Source organism: Bison bison, unplaced genomic scaffold, assembly GCF_000754665.1.
Source record: "Bison bison bison isolate TAMUID 2011002044 unplaced genomic scaffold, Bison_UMD1.0 scf7180017864370, whole genome shotgun sequence".
NCBI lineage: Eukaryota > Metazoa > Chordata > Mammalia > Artiodactyla > Bovidae > Bison > Bison bison.
In genome coordinates this window covers 8,970,697-8,998,488 of record NW_011494942.1, presented here as the reverse complement: position 1 = coordinate 8,998,488, position 27,792 = coordinate 8,970,697, and the positions used below count along the sequence as shown (strand labels likewise).

General features: G+C 38.4%; 1 protein-coding gene across 10 annotated transcripts in view; it reads left to right on the top strand.

Annotated features, from left to right (window-relative positions):
* SOX5 (SRY (sex determining region Y)-box 5) overlaps positions 1 to 27,792 on the top strand; it is a 1,168,670-nt gene that overhangs the window by 566,935 nt on the left and 573,943 nt on the right. For 7 of the 10 annotated variants that reach the window (XM_010855969.1, XM_010855977.1, XM_010855968.1 and 4 more), the window contains one exon: positions 5,691 to 5,732. The exons of 1 other annotated variant lie outside the window; for it this stretch is intronic. Coding sequence is in view for 1 of the 9 variants with exons in the window: in XM_010855965.1 (XP_010854267.1) it covers positions 25,324 to 25,331 (8 nt within the window). In the remaining 8 variants the exon portion in view is untranslated. Of the gene's footprint in view, positions 1 to 5,690; positions 5,776 to 25,108; positions 25,332 to 27,792 lie in introns of those variants that run through there. 2 more of the 10 variants (XM_010855972.1, XM_010855965.1) reach the window with 2 other exon arrangements.

Genomic DNA, 27,792 nt, shown 5'->3' with positions numbered 1-27,792 from the left:
GTTGTAGCATTGTCAGGACAAAGACAGGCTGTGTGAGAGGGATCAGTGTGTTTGTTCAGCGGAGCTTTCTCTCCAGTTGTTGACAGATTTAACTGGTGTAATGTCAGGCCTGGCTAACTCCTCCCCACGATTGTCAAGAGGCAGTCTTTGCAGTAGTAAATGGCCATGTGGAGTATACCATGAATTCCCTATTTGTGTAGTAGCTGTAGCTTAGGGTGGAGATTTAATATTGAATGGACTCCAGATTGTCTAAATTGCAATCACAGTGTTTATTTAAATAGCCTATGGGGACCATTAAAGCATTTTAACTTTTGCTCCTATGTTTCTCATGTTATGAAATCTTGAAGCACATGGGGGAGAAAAGGAAAATCCAGCCTTGTAAAAGCATTAGGATGCTAGAAGTTCTCCCTGCTGCCAAAAATGCTTCAAGAGGTTCAGTTCTCTGAGCTCCCATGTAATGTGATGGATGGGATCCTGCTGTGGTCCCTAACTAGGGGATTTTCCTTATGCAGATATACTCATCTGTCACAGTGTAACCACAACTGTCTCAGCTCGAAATCTTTCCCCATATCTGATCTCCACTTGTAAAGCTAAGGTCTGTCCTGATTACAGTTAGTTGTTACAATGCGGCAGCTCTAAAACTGTGCAAAACTCTCTTTTAATCACATGAAAACTGAAAGTCACTCAGTCATGTCTGACTCTTCTCAACACCATGAGCTATAGCCGGCAAGGCTCCTCTGTCCATGGAATTCTCCAGGCAAGAATGCTGGAGTGGGTAGCAATTCCCTGCTCCAGGGGATCTTCCCAACCCAGGGATCGAACTCCGGTCTCCTGCATTGCAGGCAGATTCTTTACCATCTGAACCACCAGGAGCCCCTCATGTAAAATTAAAAGCTTAATAATTTCATGGCAACTATGTGATTAAAAAATTATAATAGCCAGGACATGGAAGCAACCTAGATGTCCATCAGCAGATGAATGGATAAGAAAGCTGTGGTACATATACACAATGGAGTATTACTCAGCCATTAGAAAGAATACATTTGAATCAGTTCTGATGAGGTGGATGAAACTGGAGCCTATTATACAGAGTGAAGTAAGCCAGAAGGAAAAACATCAATACAGTATACTAATGCATATATATGGAATTTAGAAAGATGGTAACAATAACCCGGTGTACGAGACAGCAAAAGAGACACTGATGTATAGAACAGTGTTATGGACTCTGTGGGAGAGGGAGAGGGTGGGAAGATTTGGGAGAATGACATTGAAACATGTAAAATATCATATAAGAAACGAGTTGCCAGTCCAGGTTCGATGCACGATACTGGATGCTTGGGGCTAGTGCGCTGGGATGACCCAGAGGGATGGTATGGGGAGGGAGGAGGGAGGAGGGTTCAGGATGGGGAGCACATGTATACCTGTGGCGGATTCATTTCAATATTTGGCAAAACTAATACAATTATGTAAAGTTTAAAAATAAAATTTAAAAAAAAATTATTAAGCTTTTAACTAACCCAAGTTCGGTCCCTGGCTCTGGAAGATCCCCTGGAGCAGGGAATTAGAACCCACTCCAGTATTCTTGCCCACAGAATTCCATGGACAGAGGAGCTTTGCGGCCTATGGTCTTGGGGTTGCAGAGTCAGACATGATGGAGCGACTAGCACTTTCACTTTTTCACTTTTACATAGAGAAGAGCTATGTCTTTTACTCCTCTGGGAAATCCAGGGTGAAGGTGAAACTCACTTTGGTGTGTGAGGCCATGGACTTGCCATGCAGAGGAAACATGTCCATCTGTTTCTGAAGCAAGACTTTGGAACAGAGAGCATGACTTTAGTTTCCATGCTGTGATTTAAACACAGCACAATTAAAAACACTTCACGGTCATTGTCAAAGGGCTCACAGAAAGGTCTACAGTCAGTTCCCTTCTTTAGGAAGATTTTTCTATTCCTTTGAAGATCCAAAAGCTGGGGTGCATTTGCAGATACTAAGTATTATTTTCTGATTATGGCAGCAGTCTGATCCAAGAGATCTTTCTGAATCACTGAGCTCAATTTTCAACTTAAGAAAAATCCTTGCTAAGTTTCTAGGGCTGTGCTAACTGCCTGGGGCTGTGTTGAAATTGGTCTCTATTCTTGAGGCTCCAACTCTAGGTGAGAGGAAAAGGTACGCCTCACTAGACTAGTTCAGGACACTCTCAGGGCTCACTAGACCAGCCCCCCTGCATCTGTTTGCCTTGTGTTTATAGTGTGATAACAATACCTATCTATCTCAGAAATAAACTGGTGGTTAAGGTGCTAATGTATATGAAAGGCTTTGGCCCTTCTTGAAATAAAAATACTATAGCAGCAGTTTTGCCGAGGGCATGAGAAAATCTGTAGTAGCATTTTGCAGCTAGGCAGTAGCCATTTAACTTGACTCAGATCATGCGCAATTGAAAGTTCTTTTTCATCACAAGTTTTCTGAAATATCTTTTTATGTATCATCTTGATGTATAACTACAGGGTTAATTACTTCCAAATACATCATAATGTAGGAGTACAAATTTTCCTAATATTCTTTACGTTGTTCTTTATTCCACATTAGAATAAAAAGTCCCAGATTTCTTTTGATTCAATGTTCCAAATATTTGGAACAATGTTATCAGTATTTCCCACTGTCCTGTTGTATACTTGCCTCTCATCTCTGATTCTTTTTTTGGAAACATTGTTGACAAAATCCATGAACTTTATAGAAGCCCCGTTTTACCTACTATTTTCCCTTTCTTGTCACAATAAACTTTTTTTTTAAAGAATTGATCCATTGCTTATTTATTCTCAGTTTTAGTTTCCTCTTGCTTTTAACTACCTCTTCTTCATCCTATCCCCTCTCTGTGTATTTCCTAATTGTGTAGGTATTGTGAACTATCCAAAGAAAATAAAAGCTGTATAGAGGGGAGTGAAGAGAATGCTTAATCCATAAAACTGATGATCAGTCTCAGAAGAACAAGAAGCTGACCATATGTCTCCTACTAGAGGGTGATATGAGCTTCCCGGGTGGTACTAGTGGTAAAGAACTCACCTGCCAAAGCAGGAGACTTAAGAAACTGGAGTTCAGTCCCTGGGTTGGGAAGATTCCCTAGAGAAGGGCATGGTAACCCACTCCAGTATTCTTGCCTGGAGATTCCCATGGACGGAGGAGCCTGGCAGGCTGCACGTCCATAGGGTTGTGAAGAGTTGAACATGACTTAGCACATAGAGAGCGAAACAGTATATATGACTAATTAGAAGAATCTGTTTGTTTTGAGTTATACTAGATAAGAGTACATATCTTTCTTTTATCTGATATTCTTCTAATTTCCAAGGATATTTTTTCTAGGACTATCATCCTCCAAAAAGGATATTTTAACTTAATATATTGTTGAAAAGCACTAGAGTTTGGGACTAGAGGGGACTCAGAATTACTTTATTTTTCTGGAGCAAACTCTTGGTACTAATACTGTTGATGGTTGTTTTTACTATATTACATTTTGCTGAGCCTGGGGACTGCTTTTGGAAGGTTTAGAAGTATCCAGGGAGGCGCCTGCCACTTTGATTATTCATACCCAGCTCTTTATTTTTATTTGAGACATAAAATAAAAACACACCCTGGCTTCTGCTCAACCTCAACTGGCGTTCTTTTTAAAAACAAACCCCAAACTGACCAAATGGCAGCAATACAAGTTTTTCTGAGAGTGACTCATCGTTCATGTCAATCAGAGTTCATTTATGGAAGCATTAAATTCTAGTGCCGGCCAGGCCACCTTTAGCCAAGTTAAAATGGGATGGGATTTGGTAGGCTTGGAACAGAGGACCGAAAGGAAAACCAGGGTGATGCTGTGACTCAGAAAGTGACTCTCTTCCTTCTGAATCAGAACCGAGCCACTGGTAGAATCAGTTCTCTCGGGAAGATGGCAACCTTTAGGTGAAAGGTTAAATGGAATCTCTGACCACCTATGTTCATCTTGTTGTTGGTTTTAACTCTGTGCCATTTTGGATAATTGCTTACTCTTCACCTTTTCCCCCATTGCTTAGTTGCAAATAAGAGTAATTTTTTCCTTTCTGTGTGCCTTAAGACATTTTTAAGGGTGACTGTGAACTTTTAACCACTGGTACGTTTTATACCAGAGGTGGTTTTGTTTCTGTGATGTGTTAACTGATTTCTGCAAAAATGTACCACAGTTCTGCTCTTCTGATAAACACTGAAAAATGTTTCTGTAGATACTTACCCTCTGGAATTTGCTGCTTATTCTATTTATGTGCAAACAACATCAATTCTAGTTTCCACACTTTTTTGTTCATTCTTTTTCTTAGTATTTCTCAGTTCAGTTCAGTCGCTCAGTCATGCCCCACTCTTTGTGACCTCATGGACTGCAGCATGCCAGGCTTCCCTGTCCGTCACCAACTCCTGGAACCTGCTCAAACTCATGTCCATCGAGTTGGTGATACCATCCAACCAACTCATCCTCTGTCGTCCCTTTCTCCTCCTGCCTTCAATTTTTCCCAGCATCAGGGTCTTTTCCAATGAGTCAGTTCTTCATATCAGGTGGCCAAAGTATTGGAGCTTCAGCTTCAACATCAGTCCTTCCAATGAATATTCAGGACTGATCTCCTTTAGGATGGATTGGTTTGATCTCCTTGCAGTGTAAGAGACTGTCAAGAGTCTTCTCTGATACCACAGTTCAAAAGCATCAATTCTTTGGCTCTCAGCTTTCTTTGTGGTTCAACTCTCACATCCATACATGACTACTGGAAAAACCATAGCTTTAACTAGATGGACCTCTCTCTCTATTTTACTTCCAAAATGATTTTACAGGGATTAATTGTGTTAGAAAGCACTTATTGATCACCTATTATGTGTGTCTACTTCATCTTTTTTTCACTATGTCTTTATCAGAAGCTCTTGGGTTGACCAAAAATTTGTTTGGGTTTTTCCATAATATGTTAAAGGAAAACTGGAATGAACTTTTTGGCCAACCCAAAATTTAGACTGTTTTTACAGTTTTTAATATTTGATTGATTTCTTTGTTGTTGTGTTCAGGCTACCTCATGGACTGTAGCCTGCCAGTCTACTCTGTCTTCCACTGTGTCCCAGGGTTTGCTCAAATTTATGTCCATTGACTTGGTGATGCTACCTAACCATTTCATCCTCTGCCACTTCCTCCTTTATTAAATTAATTTAGTAGATTGATTTCTACTTTATGCCATCTTAAAGTTCAGGATTTTATTAAATCTTCCAAATACGTACATTTATCAAATTGTGTGTGTGTGTGTGTTTTTCTGTATTGACTCTTTTTAGTAAATATGATCAAATTTTAAGAACACTCTACATTTCTCAGCCCTCCATATCAACTGATAATCAGGAGAGGGTTTATATCTTTTTGGCAAATTCATATGGTTGGTTCATTACAGAATTACGACCATTTTAATCCCCAGCACATTTGTTCATTCTGTATTTATTCTTTTAATGCACAATTCTTGAAATCCTGTTATGTATATTTAGGTTATAAGTTCCTTGAGGTATTATCATACTTTTGGAAGGAAAAAATAAAGGGATGCATGGATTGATAAGCATAGCCCCTTCTTAGGAGCACAGCTCCTTTATAGTGAAGTTGACTATGTCCTCATCCTACTCCAAATTAATTCAGGATTCATGTGGTTTTGTAATTATAGGTACTGAGCCTTTGTGTTGTTGGCAAAGGAGAGACAGAAAAGGTAAGGATTGATGCTCCGTGGAAATCAAGGGCCTGGGACTGAGGTGAGGAGATGGGAACGTTGACGGTGGTCATTGCGGGCAACTGACAATTTAAAGTCATGGACTTTGGCATGGAACCTATTTAGTGATTAATCATTTTGGAGGTATCTGTCCCCAGTCTTTATCTTATTAGCTTGAATATTCTCAAATCTATCATCATGTGTACCAAGAGTTGATTAGAAGCAAGTGGCTTGCCTGTGGAAACTGGACTTCTGATCTTTGATTAGCAAGAACGTCACTACTACACAACATCCATATGGTTCTTGCCTTTTTCATGTCATTGTATTTGATACCTGCAACTGGTTAGTTCCTCTTCCTTCATCTTCAAGGGGTTGGAAGACACTGAGTAATCAGACCTGGAGTCCAGAGCAAGCAGCTAGTCGAGATCAGGTTCTTGAATTTAATCTCTCCGCCAATCCATTGTCGTTATTACGGTAACTGCACACGAATCTGACCATTGCATACCCTCTAATCCCCAAACTATTATACCCTTTTGTTCCTCATTGCAAAGCAAATTGCCATTCTTCATCAGGGAGGCTTTTCTATGCAACTGGGTTTAATTTTAAAATTAAAGCATTTGGAAATTAAGGATAATTACCTTCCAGTTTTCATTTTCAACCTCAGCTTAAAAATTAGTATCTCAGAGGAATGTGTATGAAATCTCTTTAGCTAATAGCCTATATTTGTGCCCTGTGTCCCTACACTCTTCTGATAAAGAGAACTTAGGCTATAAACTCTGTCATGTGAACACATCCTTATGTATTAACAGGCATATTTTAAGAGTGCAACCCTTCTGAGATGTGAGTTCTTGAGTCATGAGTAAGTCATGAGCCCTGAGCAAGTTCATATATATATATATATATACACACACACACACACACACACACATATTCATTGTTCTATATAACAAATATTTATTGAGCATACCCTTTTTGAGTCCAAGGCATAGTAGAGCACAAAGTGAGGTCCAAAACCATAGGAAGACAAAGACAATAGCCTTGTAATGTTTTAAGGAAAAATAAAGCACATTTAATTTTATTATGGATGCAACTTTATTTATAATTATATTATCTTACACTTCTTGTTACTATAAATTTTTTTAGGATTTCTCATTGTTTTAATGTTATATTTTTATGTATTTAAAAGCAGTTTGTAAACTATAAAAAGCTGGATATATAAAACATATGAGTTAAGAGCACACAACTTTCATTGGAACTGATCTTGTGCCATAGCTACTGGATTTTCAAAAGTGAATTTAAAATATACTATCCCAGTGTATACAAGAGTTATCTCAAGTGCTTGAAATATTGCATTACAATCTCTTTGGATGAGGTTTGGGAGCCTGTAATTTTAACAAACAAACTAGCCAACTCTAGTGCTGGCTGTGCGAGGACCACACTTTGAAAAATGCCATATTAGAGTTTATCAGAGGGGGGCTTGGAAGGGCCCCTCTGAGAATTGAATGCATCTCTCTTGTTGGTGCCTCCATCTCAGCAGCTGACATTGGTGATGCATTCAGTTTTTTTAGGCCATCCATTTGCTAGGTACAAGCACTGTGGAGATAAGTAAGTCGTGGACCCTGAGCTCAATGATCTCACAGTTTATATACACCATCCTAGACTTCTCTGCCATTTTATAACTAGTTGTCATGCTATCCTGTGGCATTTTCCATTTATCTACTATTTATATACTTATATATTACTACATTGCCACATTGATCCTGGATGCGTGAGTTTTTCAAAATTACACATAGTTGTCATTACAGATGAAAACAGAGGCTCAGGGAAAACTAGTTATGTTGGCCAACTTCTGGTTATGTAGAGCAAGGATGTGGCAGAGCTTGATCCTCTGATTCTAAGTACAGAGTTTTTGTTTTTTTTTTTTCCACTTCATTGCATGTGTGTGCCTTGTGAATATGAGTTTAGAATTCAGGGTATTTCTTTACCTCTCACAGGTATATCGTAATATTCAGAAATTCTTCAATCTGTGTGCAGGTTGTTAGTGCCATGTTCCCAGCCACTGAAAAATGAACTCATTCAGTATCCTTAAGTAAAGCCAGATGGCTCCATTGAGAATGGCAAGGATCTCTTGTAAATAGGATTACTTGTACATTCCAGAAACTCATGACAACTGACACATGAACTAATACTAGGAAATAACGTATAGACTTTCTGGGAGGGAGCCAAACTTTGACCACCTCCACTTGAAATGTTCCTCACATTAGAGACTCTGCTTAGTCTTAAGTAGTGCCATTGCTAAAGTTTATTTTTTGATTTACTACGTCTAACTGTTATTTGTCTGTTCATTCACTCATTCAATAAACATTTACTGAGCACTAATTGTATACCAGAACAGGCCAAGTCACTAGTTATAAAATCATGAATGAGACATGTTCCCTACCCAAATATGAAGCAAACTATATGTAATGACTGCAGAGGCGTGAATAAGGGTCTTTTCTATGATTTCTCAATTCTGACAGTTACCAGTGGAAATACTGGTTGGAGAAGTGAGTGTGTGGGTGAATTCTTCAGGAAGGATTGAAATTTGTTATAGCTACGCATCTGGCAGTACTTAAGAATTATGCATGATTTCATGTTTCCATGGGCACACGGTACATTATAACACATTATGTAATAGGCTGGTTGATAAAGCACTTTAAAATAGTATAACATTGTGCCTCTCTTCCCTCATCCTTAAATCACTGTACACACATCAGTTCTCACAATATTATTCCTAGGAGTTGTTGTGAGGATGTTTTTATTATCAGTCATCGCTGTGGTAACATCAGTCCAGAGCTGAAGAAAGTGAAATGCAAAATAACTTGCCCAGGGCCACTCTACGAAAGATTGGCAGCATCGCATCCCATAATTCTCTTTCATTTTCTGAGTCTCAGAATTTCTTTGAAAGACTTGCTAGCCTGGATATTTTGATTGTTTATTTTCCTATAACTTAGCATGGTGCTTCATATAAGGAGTAGAATTTTCTGTGGGTGGCCCACTGGCAAGCTCTTAACTCTTCAGGGCCTTGTCTTGAGGAAGATATGGTTCCCACTCTTCTACTTTTTCCTACAGAGAAACCATAGTTGAAGAACTCTGGTCTGTATACTAAGGAGATAGGTCTTTGTGGACTTAAGTTTCAAACTTTGTAGAATACTCATCAGTTTCTGTCACTCAGCAACATTTAAAGCCATTGATATTTAATCAGTCGTCCAGTTAGTTTCTTTTCTGTAAATATCTGCCTTATTCTGACAGCATCTAGCATTCTTTAGCACAGACCACAAGCTAACAATGTTGAAGATCAACTGTGCTAAAACCAGAAGGAGAAATCAGAACTAAAGGTGAAGATCTTTTCAGACTTGATTCCACTCAATGCTTCTTAGCTATGCAGTAGAGAAGTCTGAAAGAAAAAAAAAAAAAAGCATTTCAGAGTCAGAGAAAAATTTCTTTGCTCAGGCAGGTCAAGTCAGTTACTTTTCCCTTTCCTGTTGCTGTTTCACATCAGTTTACCAACTGCACAGTCAGGAAGTGAGTCTATCTTTTAGACTAGACTTTTAGACTATAGTTGAGAAGCCTGTGATGTATGACTTGGTGCGCATATGAGGATGTCATTTGATGAAAATTAGTTGATTCAACTCTTATAATATTGGTTTGCTTCTTGAATATATCTTTAAGTTGTTTTCTCTCTCAAACTGCTATATTAAAAAAGAACAAAACTCCCGTTCGAACACAACAATTATTTGAAACCATTTTCCACAGAGCAAGAGAATACTTTATATAGTAATGAGTAGCAAGCCGTGTTTTAATGTTCGCATGATTGACGCAGTGGTTCACAACAGTTCCTCTGGAACCATTCTTGCTTCTTACATTATAAGTAAAGTCTGTTCAAAGAAGGGAGCAGAAGAAAGAAAGTTTCTTTTCTGGCAGGTTGATGCAATGGGTATATGGCAACCATATAAACCTCAAGTGACTCAGTTATTACAAGGGACCTAATTACTGACCTTAGACTTTTGGGTGACACTGAATACCTTTCTTAGGACCAGATTGCTTAGCTTTTTGCAAAAAAGTTCCTGTTTAGAGTTTTGCACAAAAGTTGTTGTTGAGAGTGCAGTAGTAGCGAGATGAAGTGGGGTCTTGGTTTTTATAAAATGTTATTTCTATCTGGATAATCATTTGGATGTGAGACTGAGTGTTACGACCACGGCATGGGCACAGTGATAACTGGTTCTGGCTCCTCTGCAGGCACAGTGAGGCCAGTTGGAAATACTAACACAGATTAGAAAGCAAGACAAGCTGACTTTTGGTGTTAACCTTAATACTTGAGATGTTGTTCAGTCACTAAGTCATGTCTGACTCTTTGTGACTCCATGGACTGCAGCATGCCAGGCTTACCTTTCCTCACTATCTCCTGGAGTTCGCTCAAACTCATGTCCTTTGAATTGGTGATACCTTCCAACCATCCCATCCTCTGCTGCCCCCTTCTCCTCCTGTCCTCAATCTTTTCCAGCATCAGGGTCTTTTCAGTGAGTCTGCTCTTTGCATCAGGTGGCCAAAGTATTGGAGCTTCAGCTTCAGTAGCAGTCCTTCCAATGAATATTCAGGGTTGATTTCCCTTAGGATTAACTGGTTTGATCTCCTTGCTGTACAAGGGACTCTCAAGAGTCTTCTCCAGCACCACAATTAGAAAGCATCAATTCTTTGGCACTCAGCCTTCTTTTATGGTCCAACTCTCACATCCATACATGACTGCTGAAAAAACCATCACTTTGACTATGTGGACTTTTGTCAGCAAAGTGATGTCTCTGCTTTTTAATACGCTATCTAGGTTTGTCATACGTGTACACACATGTTCATGCTCAGTCATGTCCAGCTCTTTGCAACCTTATGGACTGTAGCCCATCAGGCTTCTCTGTCCATGGAATTTTCCAGGCAAGAATACTGGAGTGGGTTGCCATTTGCTCCTCTAGAGGATCTTACTGACCCAGGAATCGAACATAAGTCTCTTGTACCTCCTCACTGGCAAGCAGATTCTTTAACACTGCACCACATGGCTTGTCATAGCTTTTCCTAAATGCTTAGTACTACTTAAAAGTTATCCCTCTATTACTTGCTTATACCTGATAAACTGAACCAAGGTGATTTTTTTTTTTTTTTTTACTCCAATCGTGGTTTTCATCCAAGATACTCAGTTTTGGTAAGGAAACCTAACAATAGTAATAACTAAAATGACAAAGAAAACATCCAACCTTCACCATGCATGTGTGCTTGGTCATATCCAACTCTTTGCGACCCTATGGAATGTAGCCTGCCAGGCTCCTCTGTCCATGGGATTCTCCAGGCAAGAATACTGGAGTGGGTTGCCATGCAACCCAGTGATCAAACCTGCATCTCCTGCATTGGTGGATATGTTCTTTACCACTAGCACCACCCAGAAAGCCCAGCCTTCACTGAGTACTTGCTAATTACAAGTATCTTAAGTTCTTCACATACATTGTCTCTGTGAGGTGATTTATTACCCTGAGCTGGTTGTAGGTGACAGAAACCTAATTCAAATATGCTTGAAGGAAAGGGAGTGTTGTTAGTTCACATAAGTGTGTGTTTCACAAACTGCCTAGCTTTAGGCATGGTCATTTCAAGGTTTATGTGCTCTTCTTATCTCTCACCTTTCTTTGCTTTTCTCTGTGATGGCTTCAGTTTTAGACAGGCTTTTGTGCATATGACCTAAAAAGTTAAAGCTTCTTTCCTCATAATTCTATCAGCATTCCCACATAGGTCATCTGTTGGTTCTGCCCGTATACTGAGTCCGCACCTGAACCCATTTTTGTGGGTGAAAAGATAAAATGCATTTTTTTTTTTTTTTTTTTTGGCCAAGGCATAGTTTGAGAATGAGGGACCGGTTGTTTCCCACAGGGAAAAAGAAAAAAAAATTAATGTGAAGTTGCCAGACAGGTCAAAATAATTAATCTCCATGACATCATAGCAGTATCATTTTTCCTTATTCACAAATATAAGAACATTGCCCAAGGTCACAGAGCAAATCTATGGGAGGGTATGGACTATAACCCCATCTGTGTGATGCCAATGCCCATGTACCCACAAGACACATAACAAGGTTGAGAGTATAAGACTAGAGGGAGGCGGTCTAGGTGTGATTCTGACTCCACCTACCACTTACTAGAACTGTGCCTTGGGGAACAAGGTAGTCTTATCAAGTCTTTGTTTCATTACCTATAAAATGAGGATAATAATTGTATCTACTTCATAGGGCAAGACTGTGAAGATTAAGCGGCATCAGTGAATGTAGAGTGTTCTGCAGAGTTCCTAACACATTCTAAGTGCTCAGTACATGGTGGCTAGTATGACAGTGTTTTGTTTTCTTGTTTTATTTACCACAAAACTGTAATTTAAATTATCAGCTGTTTTGACTTCACGTTTAGTTGCTCATTTACTCTAGGTAAAAAAAATGGATTAATAAACCCAAGCCATCACCTGATTAAAACTCCACATTTCTTCCATTACTTAACATCGCCAATTCCATACACTTAATTTATTTTTGAAATATTTTTGATATTACTTTAGTAGTCTGATACGATGAACTCTTTTACTATTGCTTGATGAAGCAGTAAGTTTGTACAGAAAGGGAACCACATTTGTTATGCACCTGAAACTAACACAGTGTTGTAGATTAACTCTGAGTAGTGAAAATGTTAGTCGCTCAGTCATGTCCGACTCTTTGTGACCCCATGGACTAGCCCACCAGTATCCTCTGTCCGTGGAATTCTGCAGGCAAGAAACTGGAGTGGTTGCCATTTCCTTCTCCCGGGCACCTTCCCGACCCAGGGATCGAACCTGGGTCTCCTGCATTGCACGCACATTCGTTACTGTCTGAGCTACCAGGGAAGCCCCCAAATTAATTCTACTCTATTATAAAATGAAAATTTAAAACAAAGGGAGGACCACATTTTTTTCCTCTACTGTATGTTTCACTGTACTTAGAACTTTGTGTATACAATGTAGATATTTGTTGATTTCATTTATTATTTTTCTGTACTTTTGATTATGGCTGTATCTTGAAAGAGCCCTCATAGGAAATTAGTAGGCAAGATGTGGTTCCTTTTCCTTGAAATTTATAGGTGAATCCAGATTTGAGGGTGAGGCTGGGAATCAGATACCAATCTGTGGGAAGAGAGGGCATGCCCCTTCCCCAGGTGCAGAGGCCAGCAGAGAAGACTCCTTGGGCTTCTAAGGAGTCCATCCAGCTTTCCTTGCATGTCTACCTCATTTTCAAATAAAATTAAGGCAGCATGGTGAGAATAGAATCTTCTTTAGCAAATCCATTGAAAATCAAACTTTGAACTAGGTAAGTAGAGTTTTCTAAATTGTTTCAACGATTTGCAATGCCTCAGTGCCAAATGTGGGCTTTTTTATCTGAGAGGAAGAAAATAAGCTACTTAGCAAGATCACTCTTCTAACCACCAATGTAGCCTGTTTCCTTTTAAGATAATTAAAGATTTCGGTAATATGGGAGTTTTGAATATGGATTTACTATCAATATCACACAGGAGAGCTGATTTCAGAATAAGGTGCAATTTAATGCCAGCATTTCAATATTTAAATGTCTTAGAGATTACACTATAATGATAAATATGATATGCATATAGTATTTGTATATATATGTATAAAACATTGTATATAATTACAGAGAGACTACTTCTGTAGCAAGTGATAATTTTAAACTCCTTAAATGTTATAATAAAGTGAAACAGCATAGTTAGATTAATGAAGTGTTTCTTGAGTCTTGGTTATAGACTATTCAAAAAGGAAGCACATATTTGACATATATTCTCACAAGAATCATGAAAGGCTCTTTGACATTTGTCTTCACATTATTGGATCCTCCCACCGGAAGAAGTGACTTGAACAGAGCCTTAGACAAAGCTATTTAAACCACCTTTATTTATTTATTTTTAAAGGAGTTTATAACAGCAACCTGGTCAAGGTTTAAGGTCATGTGCTCTTTTCATGTGGTAAAGTACTTTGGCTACTTTCTAAAGTGTAGCATTTGGACTGGCAGCCTAAAGGCTAAAAAGCCTATATCTTTTAACCAGCATAAGACAGTAACTATTCCCTCTATATTTACAGAATTTTTTTTTTCTTTACAAAAGTAATAACACTAGGTAAACAACAAAGTGCTGCTGGCATTTTGGAGTTTTCAACTAATTTCTCAGCAAAGGAAATATACTGTGCCCCAGTTGTATTTAGTGTAAAAGTAAGAGGAACATCCTTGAGACAGAAGCGATTTTTCTAGTAGGTTACCTACAAGGATATATATTGATTTCTATTGGTAGTACTGGCTTCTGCCTACAGATGTACATTGTGTCCAGGGGTTTAGAAAACAGAGCTTTTAATTCTTTGTAAATAGTAGCATTGTATGAGAGGGGACTTTTTTTTTTTTTTTCACTGCAACTACAAAAAATATTGTGCACATTGGTTTAAAATGAATTGACCTTTTGTTTCAATGAGGGCGGTGTGTTACTTGTTATGGAGTGACTCCATTTGCCCATGCAAATAAGCACAAAGCCAGGATATTATCAGGCAATGGCAAAATTAAGAGGTAGGTCAGATTTAATGGAAACATCTGTCATTAACCCTTTTACAGAAACTGCCTCGGGGAATCCTTGCAGATAAAAGCTATGCTAAGCTATCTTACCTTGCTTTGCAGAGCTGCAAAAGCATGGCAATCACAACACAGAAATTCTGCTCAGAGAATGTACTTGAAAGACAGGCACATTTTAGAATATGGAAGAAAACAACAAGGTTTATTTCGTGTGGCATTCTCTTTATAAAAAATTTAAAGTCAGTAGAACAATTAAGGCTGCTATTAATTTTTAGATTTTACACCAGCATAATGTTCCCCACTGTTGGCTACATTATGTCATTCCAGTGTCATCATATTGATACCTCAAATCACACATGAAATATTTACAAGCTATTTTCTGAAATTATGTAAAATACGAAGTTAGAAAAAAAAGTGTACCCATATCTGCATATGGTACTCCACGTTTGCCTATGTTGTGCAGCAGTGATAAGAGAAAGTTAATTTTGCTAACCGAGCATTTATTGAAGATAATTTATGAAAGTTGCAGTCACTTGGATGCCATTTATTTTTGTTCGTTTAAATTATCTGTTACCAATAAAAGTATATATGAGTTGATACGCATTTGCAATGAAATTTAAAACAGAACTTTAAAAGATCATAATCATGCAGTAAACTGCATTTGAAAAACATTTTTAAGTTTATGTAAGTGAACACTTAAGTCTTAATGTTAATTTGTTTAAAGAGGGCTGTGGGAAATCCCTGATTATCTCCATAGGGGGAAACATTGCAAAATGATATTTCAGGTATTTTAGTTATGTTTATTCACAATATAACTGCCTTTAAAATTATCTTGCCTCTCATTTCTCTCAATATTTTTATTTTCACATTTGCCTTGTGATTTTTTATTATTTCTTCTTTATAGGATTGTTTTTGTCTCCTCTTTTAACCTTGTCTTCTTACTGTTCTGATGAGTATAGCCTGGCTATTTCTTTCTTTGACGGCATGCACAGATGAAAATGCACCTCTCTTTTCACTGCTTCTTCTGTTAAATAAGACTTTGCTATTGTTGTTCAGTCACTTAGTTGACTCTTTGTGACCCGGTGCACTGCAGCACACTGGGCTTCCATGCTCTTCACTATCTCCCAGAGTTTGTTCAAACTCATATCCATTGAGTCAATGATGCCATCCAACCTTCTCTTTAAACTTATCTAAAAAAGCATTGTAAAATGAATAGAAGGATCATTTGCTTTCTCTATTGGGGCACTTCTTATACAGTGTCTGATCCCTTCCTTTAAGGGAGGCCCCTTTAAGTGGGAGGCGCCCACACAAGTTTGTGTCAACTGCAGAATGATAAACCATTTTAACACATAACCAACCTCCTCAAAGCCTTGAGCTTGAATTAGGTATAATTATTCCAAATATTATTTTAGACAGATTGAGAGCGTATGGCATGAAAGAGAATTAGTTTTAACCATGGATATTTATCTGCTCTAAAAAGTACTAATATTCAGTTTGTAAATTTAAGCATTAAAGATGTTTGAAAACTATTATTGGACTTTAAAAAAGTCAAGTAACCTCAAGCTCCAAACATAGATTTAAATGAGCTTACATTATTTTATGTTCTTTCAGAATTCCCCTATTAATTTTGCACTGATCAGAAATTAGCATTTGTTTTCAAAATATTAGTCATCTTAGTTGCTTTCTGTGGACATGTGAGCATAGATTCCTATTACTGGGTCTGTTCCTCTAGGACCATGAGCTGCTCAAAGGTGGGGATACGTCTGACCATTGGACAACACTTATTTCAACAATGTACACAATCAGGCACCCAATTAGTGTGGTTCTTTATTGACAGATGCTTTCATACTCTAATACTTGATTTCAGTGTGTCACTCTGCCATGTGTAGAAAGGCATGACATAAGAACCATCAAAAATTTGTATCACACATGATCCTGCACTTGGTTAAATATCATGTTCAGTGCTACCCCCTTCTCCCAATTATAGTGGTTCGGAAGGCCATTGGTCCCAAAGACCAGGCAGACCTGCTTAGTTATTTGCTAATGATTCCAGCTACCTCCCAACAGCTCACAAAGGCACCGTCTTTCCCAGAATATTTTTCTTTCATACTCGGCTTAATAAACCATGGTATCTCTTAGGTGTCACTGTACTTTGTTCTCATGTCCTCATTCATACTATTCTTTGCATCCAATGACTGGACAAGATGTTTTGGAGATATTGACATTTGACTGAAATGTCTATTTTGAAAGAATTCTTAATTTTTTTTCATGTTTATCAGGCTTTAATGATTCTTATCTAAGAACCCTTTTGATGATTTGTCTTTTCTATACAATTTTTTTTTGTTACAAAGAGACAGCTGTGAAATTCCTTCTCTGAATTTTTATTTAAGGCAAGACATCAACTTTTTTTCCCCATGTCCCATGGACGGTTGACCTGTATGTAGCTAGAAGACCCCTATCAGTTCACCAGGCTGTTTGGTATCTTCTCATTAAATCTCTCTTTGATAATCAGGACATAATTCCTTGGTTTCAGTCAATAGAGACCTCTTTCTTGAAGGAATTATCTCAAGTAGAAGAAGCAGTATATCTGACTGATAGGCCTGCTTGACTTAAATCTAGATTCTTAACATGAAACATTCCCTTGCTGCTGATTTTTTCTCCAAACCAAGAAAGTGTATTGTTATACTAACAAGATATTCAGAACAGTCTGTTGGAGTTATCTTTTAATACTCATTTGGGGAAAATTTCAGTTTACTTGATTGCATTTATTGGATACGCAATTCAGAATTCAAAAAGTATAGAAGTGTGTACCAGGAAACCCAATAAAATGCACCGAAGTCATCAAAAAAAAAGAGTTTGTATCATAAAGAATATTTCCCCATTCCCATTGTTCATTTGCCCAATTTCTACTCTCTTCACTCCCTGAAAGGAACAGTGGTTAACTGGTTAACTTGTATGTTCTTCTAGACTTTCTTTACTTGCTGATTCTTTGTGATAGTTCAGACATCCCCAGGCTCCCTATTTAATGCATGTCCATGTTCACTTGATGTTCATAAAGTGTCTTGCTATGAAGTGACATTTAACAATGTGCGTGTTGAATCTGGGTACTTTTTGCTTGGCTTTGCATTCATCTTTCCACTTATGTTTTGAAGAGAAATTTCATATTTTCTTTGCTCTAATTCTGGTTGCCAGGATGGCTGAATGCCATTCCTGGAAGGGGTGTGTGTTAGCGCTGGCACAGACGGAACCACTGGCACAGGAAAAGGAAACCATTCCTGTGTCAGGGAGATTTATCTATTCATTATTTTAAAAATTGTTATTGTTGCCATCATTGACCATTTATTGTGTGTGACCCATGTTCTGGGTACCATTTTAAACAAAGAACAAGGCATGTTCCTGGGTGGTGCTCAAGGAACTCCCAACTGGGCATGTTGGGACTCTGTGTATGGTAAGATTACAATTTTGGTAGCCAGATCTTTAGCAGTAAGGAGAAAATAGTCTAGTACAATTGTTTCATCTGAGGAAAGCTGTAAGCTTTTTGTATGTGACCCTGGGGCCAATTAGTATAGGGAAGGGGAAAGGACATAGCCTACAGCTTTTATCTCTTTTATAAATTGTGCCCTTATAAGATTTCTCTTGGGCTTCCCTACTGGCTGAGCTGTAAAGAATCTGCATGCTAATGCAGGAGACACAGGTTCGGTCCCTGGGTTGGGAAGATGCCTCGAGAATGAAATGGCAAACCACTCTAGTATTCTTGCCTGGGAAATCCTATGGACAAAAGAGCCTGGTGGGCTACAGTCCATGGGGTATCAATGAGTCAGAGTGAGTGAGCATGCACACAAAATTTCTATTGGAGAAATATTTCCACATCTTTTAGAATGTTTGAAATTCCAGGCTCTAGAAAACTAAATGTTATGTACTAAGTAGCTTCAGTCATGTCTGACTCTTTGAGACCTTACGGGCTGTAGACTGCGAGGCTCCTCTGTCCATGGGATTCTCCAGGCAAGAATACTGGAATGGGTTGTCATACCCTCCTCCAGGGGATCTTCCCAACCCAGGGATCAAACCCAGGTCTCCCGCCCTACAAGTGGATTCTTTACTGCCTGAGCCACCAGTGAAGCATACTGGAGTGAATTCCGGTGCCCTCCTGCAGGGTAATCTCCCTGACCCAGGGATCTAATGTGGGTCTGTTACATCTCCTGCATGGGCAGGTGAGTTCTTCACCACTAGCACCATCTGGGAAGCCCAGATGCCATAGCTAGAGTCAAGAAATCTTTCTTTAAGCCTTGCTGTGCCTCATTTTCAATTCTGTGTGGCATGGGGTGCCACAGTCTGATGAGAACAAGTAGCAGCCCACTTTGCAAAAGAGATCCCATTTTGGAAGAAAGAAAGTGAGGTCGCTCAGTCGTGTCTGGCTCTTTGTGACCCCAATGACTGTAGCCTGCCAGGGTCCTCTGTCCATGGGATTTTCCAGGCAAGAATATTGGAGTGGATTGCCATACCTTCCTCCAGGGGATCTTCCCAACCCTGGGATCGAACCTGGGTCTCCGGCATTGCGGGCAGATGCAATTTTGGAAGAGTTGAGTGTAAATATAATGTGATTTAATTGATTTATGCTTTTCATGCATTAGAGAAAATCACTATTTTCTAGGATTCTGTAGGCAGGTTTTTTTTTTTTTTTTTTTTTTTAAATTTAAGGATCTCTTTATAAAGTGAATAATACCCCATTTATTCTTTAGGTTTGCATTTTTGATTTATATTTTCTTTAAGGGAGAAACATGTATCAAATAAGAGAGTGCACAGTAGCACTGACTTCCTAAATTATCCAAAAGGTATAACATTCAAGGATGCACATATCAGAGGAAAGAAAAGAAGAAGCGAAGGGGACTACCGTTTCCCTGGTGGGCCAGTGGTTAAGACTCTGCACAGAACATACACACATACACACACACACACGAGGAACAGGTAGAGGATGGAGAGGGGTCTTATTTACAAATAAGGTATAAAGGGATTTCCAGGTTTTACAGTGTTAGTGGAGGAAACATGGCAGCAGAAAATGATCTTGCAATACTGAGATGTTGATGGCTGTATAATGAGGAATATAAAGACACCTATGTAATTCTCTTTCCAATATTTTTGTTTAATTCTACTATTGGTTACAAATTATGGAAAGGAAATTATTTCAGAGTTAAACTTCAGCACTTTGTTAAAGTTGTTACTTTATATTGTGAAGTCAGTCAGTTTCATTTATCTGGTTGAAGTTTACATGTTAAGGCTGACTATAAAAACAGTGTTTCACATGACACTAGCAATAAACAGATGGTGACCGAATTCTATTAAATACAGTCAGATACATCCTAATCGTAAAAGCACTAGCTGTCTTTAAATAGGTTGTGAAAGCTTTAAAAAAATCAAGACAATGTGAAATTAGAAAACATTTTTTACTTTAAATTGGTTAATTCATTATAGATGTCAGCATATGTAAGGCAACTGAGTAGTAGCAGAAGAGACATTAAGTTAAATATTAAAAACCTTTTAAAATTAGCAAGTTAATATTAAACGTATTGTAAGTAATATAAGTAGAGATTATCCATGTAAAGAAGTCCATCCCACTGGAACCTGGAATGTTGAAAGCCGTGTTTTTTTGTTGTTGTTGTTTTGTTTTGTTTTTTTGCTGTTGTTAAGTGCAGTCTTCTGTTTACTTAGTTATCAATAGTTTTCTGGTTTTGTCATTCCTTTCTAACTTTGATCTATATGCCTTGGGTGGGGCAGGAATTGGGGTTTCCCAGGCGGTGTTAGTGTTAAAGAACCTGCCTGCAATGCAGGAGACATAAGAGACATGGGTTCAATTCCTGGGTTGCGAAGATCCCCTGGAGGAGGGCATGGCAGCCCACTCCAGTATTCTTGCCTGGAGAATCCCATGGGCAGAGGAGCCTGGCGGGCTACAGTGCATGGGGTCACCAAACATTGGACATGACTGAAGCAACTTAGCACACACACACAGGGCAGGAATTAATGGGGAAGCATAGACTTCGGGGATTCCCCACGTGAAGAAGCAGTGGAGGAGGATGAGGCAGAGAGACTGAGAAAGGCCAAGCAGAAAGGCAACAGAGTCGCCCAAGATGCCTTCCCAACTCTTCCAGGGAGGCCAAGAGCTGATGAATCGATTTGTGTGTGATGGTCTTAAATGCTAAACAGAGGTTAAAGAGGATGAGGCCAGAGAAGTGGCAGCTGGACTTGGAAATTAGGTTTCAGTCACCTTTAGGAAAAGAGCTTCCGTGAGAAGGTAGGAGCAGAAAACTGCAGTGGATTGAACACTGTGAGAGAAAGTCGACGGGGCCAAGCTTTCAGGCAATGTAGTTGTTAGTGAAAAGGAAAAGGAAGCAAGAAATAAGGGAAGCTGGATCAACAAAAATAATACAACAATTTTACTATGAACTACGTGTTTGAGTACTATTTGTTACAAGTAAACTTCCTTAAAAGGCAGTTTTCTTCTTTCCCTAACTTACCCCAAATAAATCTTGAACGGTTAGCACTTTTTTCAAAGACTTTATAGCAATTTGCTTGTGGGTTTTCACTTTTTTGTCTATTTTTTAAAAGTAAAAAATTACTGGAGTAGATGTTCTTGTATTGAATCAGCTTTCCACCCTTGCATTGAACACTATATGATTATTCCTTAATTCACACTTTTGGTCTACTTGGTAGAATTTGTTTTTGTTTTTTTTAAGGGATTTTGGTCTATAACACTGTGTGTGTGTATACACATGATACTGTCATGGTCTGACTTGGTATCAGGATTGTGCTAATGCTATAAAAGAATCATGAGTCTTTTAATCATTTTATTGTTTTGGGAAATGTTAAAACCAGAAAAATAATTCTCTTCAACTTAGTTTTATTGGAATGAATATAAAACTACCTGAGTCAGGGAGAAAAAGAAATCTATCTGTCTGGCATTTTTTTAGAGATGGATCTTTAACAATCATCTCAGTTTCTTTTATGGTCATTGTCCCATGTAGGCTTTCTGTCTCTTCTGCCACTTGGTAATTTCTCTTTAAGAAAATCATTTTTAGGGTGGGGAAAAGAGTATATTTTAGGCCACGGAGAAGGAACTAATAGATGAGAAGGAATTTATGATAGAAACAGAGGAATAATGCAATTAAGAAGAAAATTTTTTTCTGGATGAAGGGGTGATGGAGTATAGAATATATTTAGAAGGGTCAGGAAGAAGCAGAAGCGTTTATCCTTCAACTTGAGAGAGGCAGGTAAGGATTGGCCAAAATAGGCTAAATTTAGAGGTGGAGGAAACTGTAATTAAAGGCGAAGGAAGCTAACATTTGTTTGTTTATTCTCTGTCAGGCATTTTGCAATGTGTTATGTGGAAATACTCGCACTTAATCTTCATACAACTCTATGAGGCAGGTTTTATTCTCTCTATTCTGTAGCTAGGGACACCGACAGGTTCAGTAACTTGCTCAAAGTATCACTTCTGGAAACCGTGAACCTTTTATTAGTATTTATGCAATATGATTACAGAGCTTTAAGTGAAAACAGTTATTTTTGTTTCCTATGACTGGAATAAAAGACAAAAATGGTATAGACCTAATAGAAACAGATGATATTAAAAAGAGATGGCAAGAAAGCACAGAAGAACTATACAGAAAAGATCTTTATGACCCAGATAATCACAATGGTATGGTCACCAACCTAGAGCCAAGGTCTTAGGAAGCATCACTAAGAACAAAGCTAGTGGAGGTGATGGAATTCCAGTTGAGCTATTTCAACTCCTAAAAGATGATGCTGTTAAAGTGCTGCACTCAATATGCCAGCGAATTTGAAAAATTCACCAGAGGCCACAGGCCTGGAAAAGGTCAGTTTTCATTTCAATCCCAAAGAAAGGCAATGCCAAAGAATGCTCAGACTACCACACAATTGCACTCATCTCACACGCTAACAAAATAATGCTCAAAATTCTCCAAGCCAGGCTTCAACAATACACGAACTGTGAACTTCCAGATGTTCAAACTGGATTTAGAAAAGGCAGAGGAACCAGAGATCTAATTGCCAACATCCGCTGGATCATCAAAAAAGCAAAAGAGTTCCAGAAAAACATTTACTGCTTTATTGACTATGCCAAAGCCTTTGACTGTGTGGATCACAGCAAACTGTGGAAAATTCTGAAAGAGATGGGAATACCAGACCACCTGACCTGCCTCTTGAGAAATCTGGATACAGGTCAGGAAGCAACAGTTAGAACTGGACATGGAATAACAGACTATTTCCAAATAGGGTAAGGAGTACGTCAAGGCTGTATATTGTCACTCTGCTTATTTAAGTTATATGCAGAGTACATCATGAGAAATGCTGGGCTGGATGAAGAACAAACTGGAATCAAGATTTCCAGAGAAATATCAATAACCTCTGATATGCAGATGACACCACCCTTATGGCAGAAAGTGAAGAAGAACTAAAGAGGCTCTTGATGAAAGTGAAAGAGGAGAATGAAAAAGTTGGCTTAATACTCAACATTCAGAAAATGAAGATCATGGCATCTGGTCCCATTACTTCATGACAAATATATGGGGAAACAGCGGAAACAGTGACAGACTTTATTTTGGGGGGCTCCAAAATCACTGTAGATGGTGACTGTAGCCATGAAATTAAAATATGCTTGCTCTTTGGAGGGAAAGTTATGACCCACCTAGACAGCATATTAAAAAGCAGAGACATTACTTTGCCAGCAAAGGTCTGTCTAGTCAAAGCTATGGTTTTTCCAGTGGTCATGCATGGATGTGAGAGATGGACTATAAAGAAAGCTGAGCCCCGAAGAATTGATGCTTTTGAACTGTGGTGTTGGAGAAAACTCTTGAGAGTCCCTTGGACTGCAAAGAGATCCAACCAGTCCATCCTAAAGGAAATCAGTCCTGAATATTCATTGGAAGGACTGATGCTGAAGCTGAAACGCCAATACTTTGGCCACCTGATGAGACGAACTGACTCATTGGAAAAGACCCTGATGCTGGGAAGGATTGAAGGCAGGAGGAGAAGGGGATAACAGAGGATGAGGTAGCTGGATGGCATCACCAACTCAATGGATGTGAGTTTGAGTAAACTCTGGGAGTTAGTGATGGACAGGGAGGCCTGGTGTGCTGCAGTCCATAGGGTCCCAAAGAGTTGGACATGACTGAGTGACTGAATTGATGACTGGATAGAACACATCTACTGCTAGGCATATATGCTGGTATTTGTGTATATTTGTATATATGGTCACAACTGCCGATAGATTTTCTGTGTATCTAAGTATAGAAATATATAAGATTAGGTATGTGTTTATATGATTCATGTGAACAAATTCTACAGCTAGAGATTTACCTACAAGGAGCCCTCTCCAGGATAATAATAGCAATGATTATAATAGCTTCATTTATTGAGGAATTATGTATTGTCTAATTGCTGACAATTTATATTTTTAATATTTTGACTCTCACCACAATCATAAAAGTAAGAGCAGTGATCACTAGTTTTATAGATGAGCTTATTGAAGCCTCAAGAATTTCAGAAACTTGCCTGGTATCACAATGGTAGTCCTTACTAAGCAGGCAATCAAACCTAACATTAAAGAACTCCATTTCTCTATCTACCAGACACGTCCTCATTTTGGATTTTCATTTATTATCTGTCAGAATTATTTAAGTTGGCCTTTTCTGTTCATGGAAGCCACTCCAATGATACTACTGACTTTCCCGATTCAGTTTTGTGAATCTTTGATGGTTGGAGGACTTTTTTTTATGACTCTGCTAGATAGTTTTTCTTGGCCTAAGGTAGTCTATTTGAAAAATCAAAATAAAATTAAACAGACCCTCATTCTTACTCCACTGAAATGGCACGCACAGGGAGTACATTAACAAAATGTTTGTTGATGATGTTTGTGACCCTCCAAATAAGGCATGCCTTACTCAACAGGACTCAAGAAATGATACACCTGTTTATTTGTACAAAAATGAAAAACGACGCACTTTTTAAAAATCCTGTGGCCATCTGACTGGTGATTTTTCTACTTGGTAAAATTCATCAATGTCAACTTTGGAAAATTCATATTTCAAGGAACTTCAGAGATATTTGTCATGATCATACACAGTCACTTCCTTACTCCCTTTTTCTTTTTCACTTTTACTTTTATGCCTCTGTGCCCACAGCATGTGAAAGCATTGAAAGAAAATAAGAATCTTAGACTCATAAACATACCTGCTTACCATCTGGCAGGCATCCCAGCAGTCTGGTGATCTCCTTAGTTATCCAGCAGATAGTAGAAAAACAAGAGCCCTGTGAAGATTTCACATGTTGCGTATCCCTGCCAGATGGTGATTTGTAAAACATGGACAAATTGCACTGGCTCCACTTTCCTTCCGACAATCACAACAGAAACACTGTAGCAATTGTGTTTCATTTGAAAGCAACTTCTATTAAATAACTTTTAAGGTATAAACATCTAAAGATGATTGGGCTAAAATGTAGTATCATCTCCAAAGAGCTAGTCCTTTACAAACTTGTTGTTCTGTGCCCTGCCCCTTCCAGCGTGCATGCTCAGTCGTGTCCTACTCTTTGCGACCCCATGGGCTGTAGCCTGCCAGGCTCCTCTGGTATTTTTCCATGCAAGAATACTGGAGTGGGTTGCCATTTCCTTCTCAAGCTACTTCTAGGATTCATCCTAAAAAAAAAAAAAAAAAAAATCTATATAGGGTTGGGAAATGTCAACATCATGGGACATTTGATTACTACCTACTGATTCTTTGCCGCAACAGGATGTTTTTCTGGCATCTAATGATGGGCTGCAGGGCTAAAAACTTGTATTGACAGATTTGCCATTTGGGGCAACTACCTCACATTGAAATGCGAAGAACGAAATATGGGTAGAAGCAGGGAATTCTACTCTCTGGGTTAATGAAACAGTAAGTAGTTTTAAAATAATATTTTCTCACTGTTTCAGTTGTTCTTGTGGCTGCCTACACAATACTCAAATCACTGGTGGGTTCAGATGAAAAATGTCAAACAAGCGGTTTAGTCCTGGGTAAACAAACTTGTAGTTTGTGGTTCTAACTTTTTCAACAAGTTCTGGTCTCAAAGCGTACTTGGCCAGAGAAGGATATCTTTTCAACTATTTCAGTGATTCAGAAGTCCACCTGGATCTAGCAGACAAAAACTTTTCTGATATTCAGAGAAAATGATAGAAGATAACCAACCCTTCTTCCCTATTGCAGTAGTTAAATTTGCTTAGTTGTTTCTCTGCTCTGGATAGAGTGTACTGGCTGTTTTGTCCTGATGATATGGATGCAGTTAACTTTTTTTTTCCTTTTTCAGTGGGAGCTTTATTAAGATATATTTAAATACCAATTATCCATTTAAAGCATACAATTTGGTTGTTTTTAGTATATTCGTAGAGTTGGGAAAACATCATCATCATCAATTTTCAAACATTTTCATCACCCCAGGAAGAAATCCCAAATTTGTTAACAGCCATTCCACATTTATCCCCAGACACCACAGCTGCAGGCAACCACTAATTTACTTTCTCTGTAGAGCTGCCTGTTCTGGACATTTAAATTAGATGGAATCATATATGATATTTTGTGACTGATCTCTTTCAATTAGCATAATGTTTTCAAGTTTCACCCATGCTGTGTGTCAATATTTCATCCTTTTTTATTGCTAAATAATATTTCCTTGTATGGATATACCACATTTTATGTATCCTTTATCATCTGATAGATATCAGGGTTGTGTCTACTCTTCGTGAAAATGTAGTTATGCACATTTGAGTACAGGTTTATGTGTGAATATATTTTATTTTTCTTGGGTTTATATACCTAGTAGTGGAGTTGCTGAGTCAGTTGGTAACTATATTCTTAACCATCTGAAGAGCACAAGGACTGTTTTTGTTTATAACTTCTTAATCCTTACAGGCCAGAAATGTAGTTAGACTGCAGACACACTGAATGTCTATAAAATCTAGTATTTCAGTTCCTATTTCAGACTAGTAAATGGACATGGATTTCAGAATTAGGCAAACCTAGATTTTGACCCCAACCTCACCACTCACAGACTCTATGCTATTGGGCATATGACCTAATATCTCTTAAATTTCATCCCATCCTCTGTGAAATAAGGATGATAATACCAATTTTGCCTGCAGTTTGTGTGCATTGAATGTGATGATGTGTTGAAAGCAACTGGCACAGTCCTGATTACACAGCAACTTTCCAATAAGTGTTATTTTCTTTTGATTTTATGCTTTTGAGTACCTGAGATGTAGGAATAGACGTAAGGAAGAACTTTGGGGTTGATGTTCAGTTGAGTGTCTTCTTGACTGAATTATAGGCTACTTGGAGCAATCACATTTTTATGTTTATTATTTAGGACTGTATTTAGAATTTAATAATCAGAAAATCAGGGAAAAAATGAATGTATTCAAAACACTGCTGTAAATTTTAAGAACTCAGTGTTAAAAAAAATGAGACTTTATTGCAACACTTATGCAGTTGTGTCTACAACATTTGAGTATTGGGGGGCTTATGCTACATGTAGACCATCTCCTAAGGAATTGAAATAAGAAGGAAGGATGATTCTGAGGATTCTTTTTGTGTTTTTTTACTGAAATATGCTTGATTGACATATAACATTGGGTAAAGTGTAAGGTATCTGAGGGCTTCCCAGGTGGCACTAATGGTATAGAACCTGTCTGCCAATGCAGAAGACAAAAGGGACTCTGATTTGATCCTTGGGTCAGGAAGAGCCCCTGGAGGAGGGCATGGCAACCCACTCCAATATTCTTGATGGGAAAATCCCACGGACAGAGGAGCCCGGTGGGCTACAATCCAAGAGTCACAAAGAATCGGAAACGACTGAAGCGACTTCGCAAGCACACAAGGCATATTGAGCAATCATTTCTAGTTAAAGTTTCAAAGTGAGACCTTTCCATAAGGACCTTTCAGATAATTTATGATTTTCAAACACCAGGCCTTTGGCTGACCCAGAATTGGGATGTCCAATTAGTTCTGTAGAGATGGAACTTCCTAAGGAAGGTAGTATAAGTCATAAACATCTAAAGTCTTTAAGATGTCTTCAGGGCTGGCTCCCTGACTTTGGCATAAACCTTGCTAGAGCGCACAGGATGATATGAGTGTTGAAAGGTCATGAGCAAAGGGGATTTCATCCTCTTTCCCAAGATTGAAATACCCAATGGGAGATGATTTTCTGCATGCAAAATCTGGCCTTATATGTCACCTAAATCCTTTTTGCTTCATTTAAATCCATTTCCATTAAATCCATTTTCATGAGTCCAAGGTATTATTAAATAGCATGACAATCTGTTAGAAGAGCAGGAAAATATTTATCTAGATTAGCAGGCTTTCT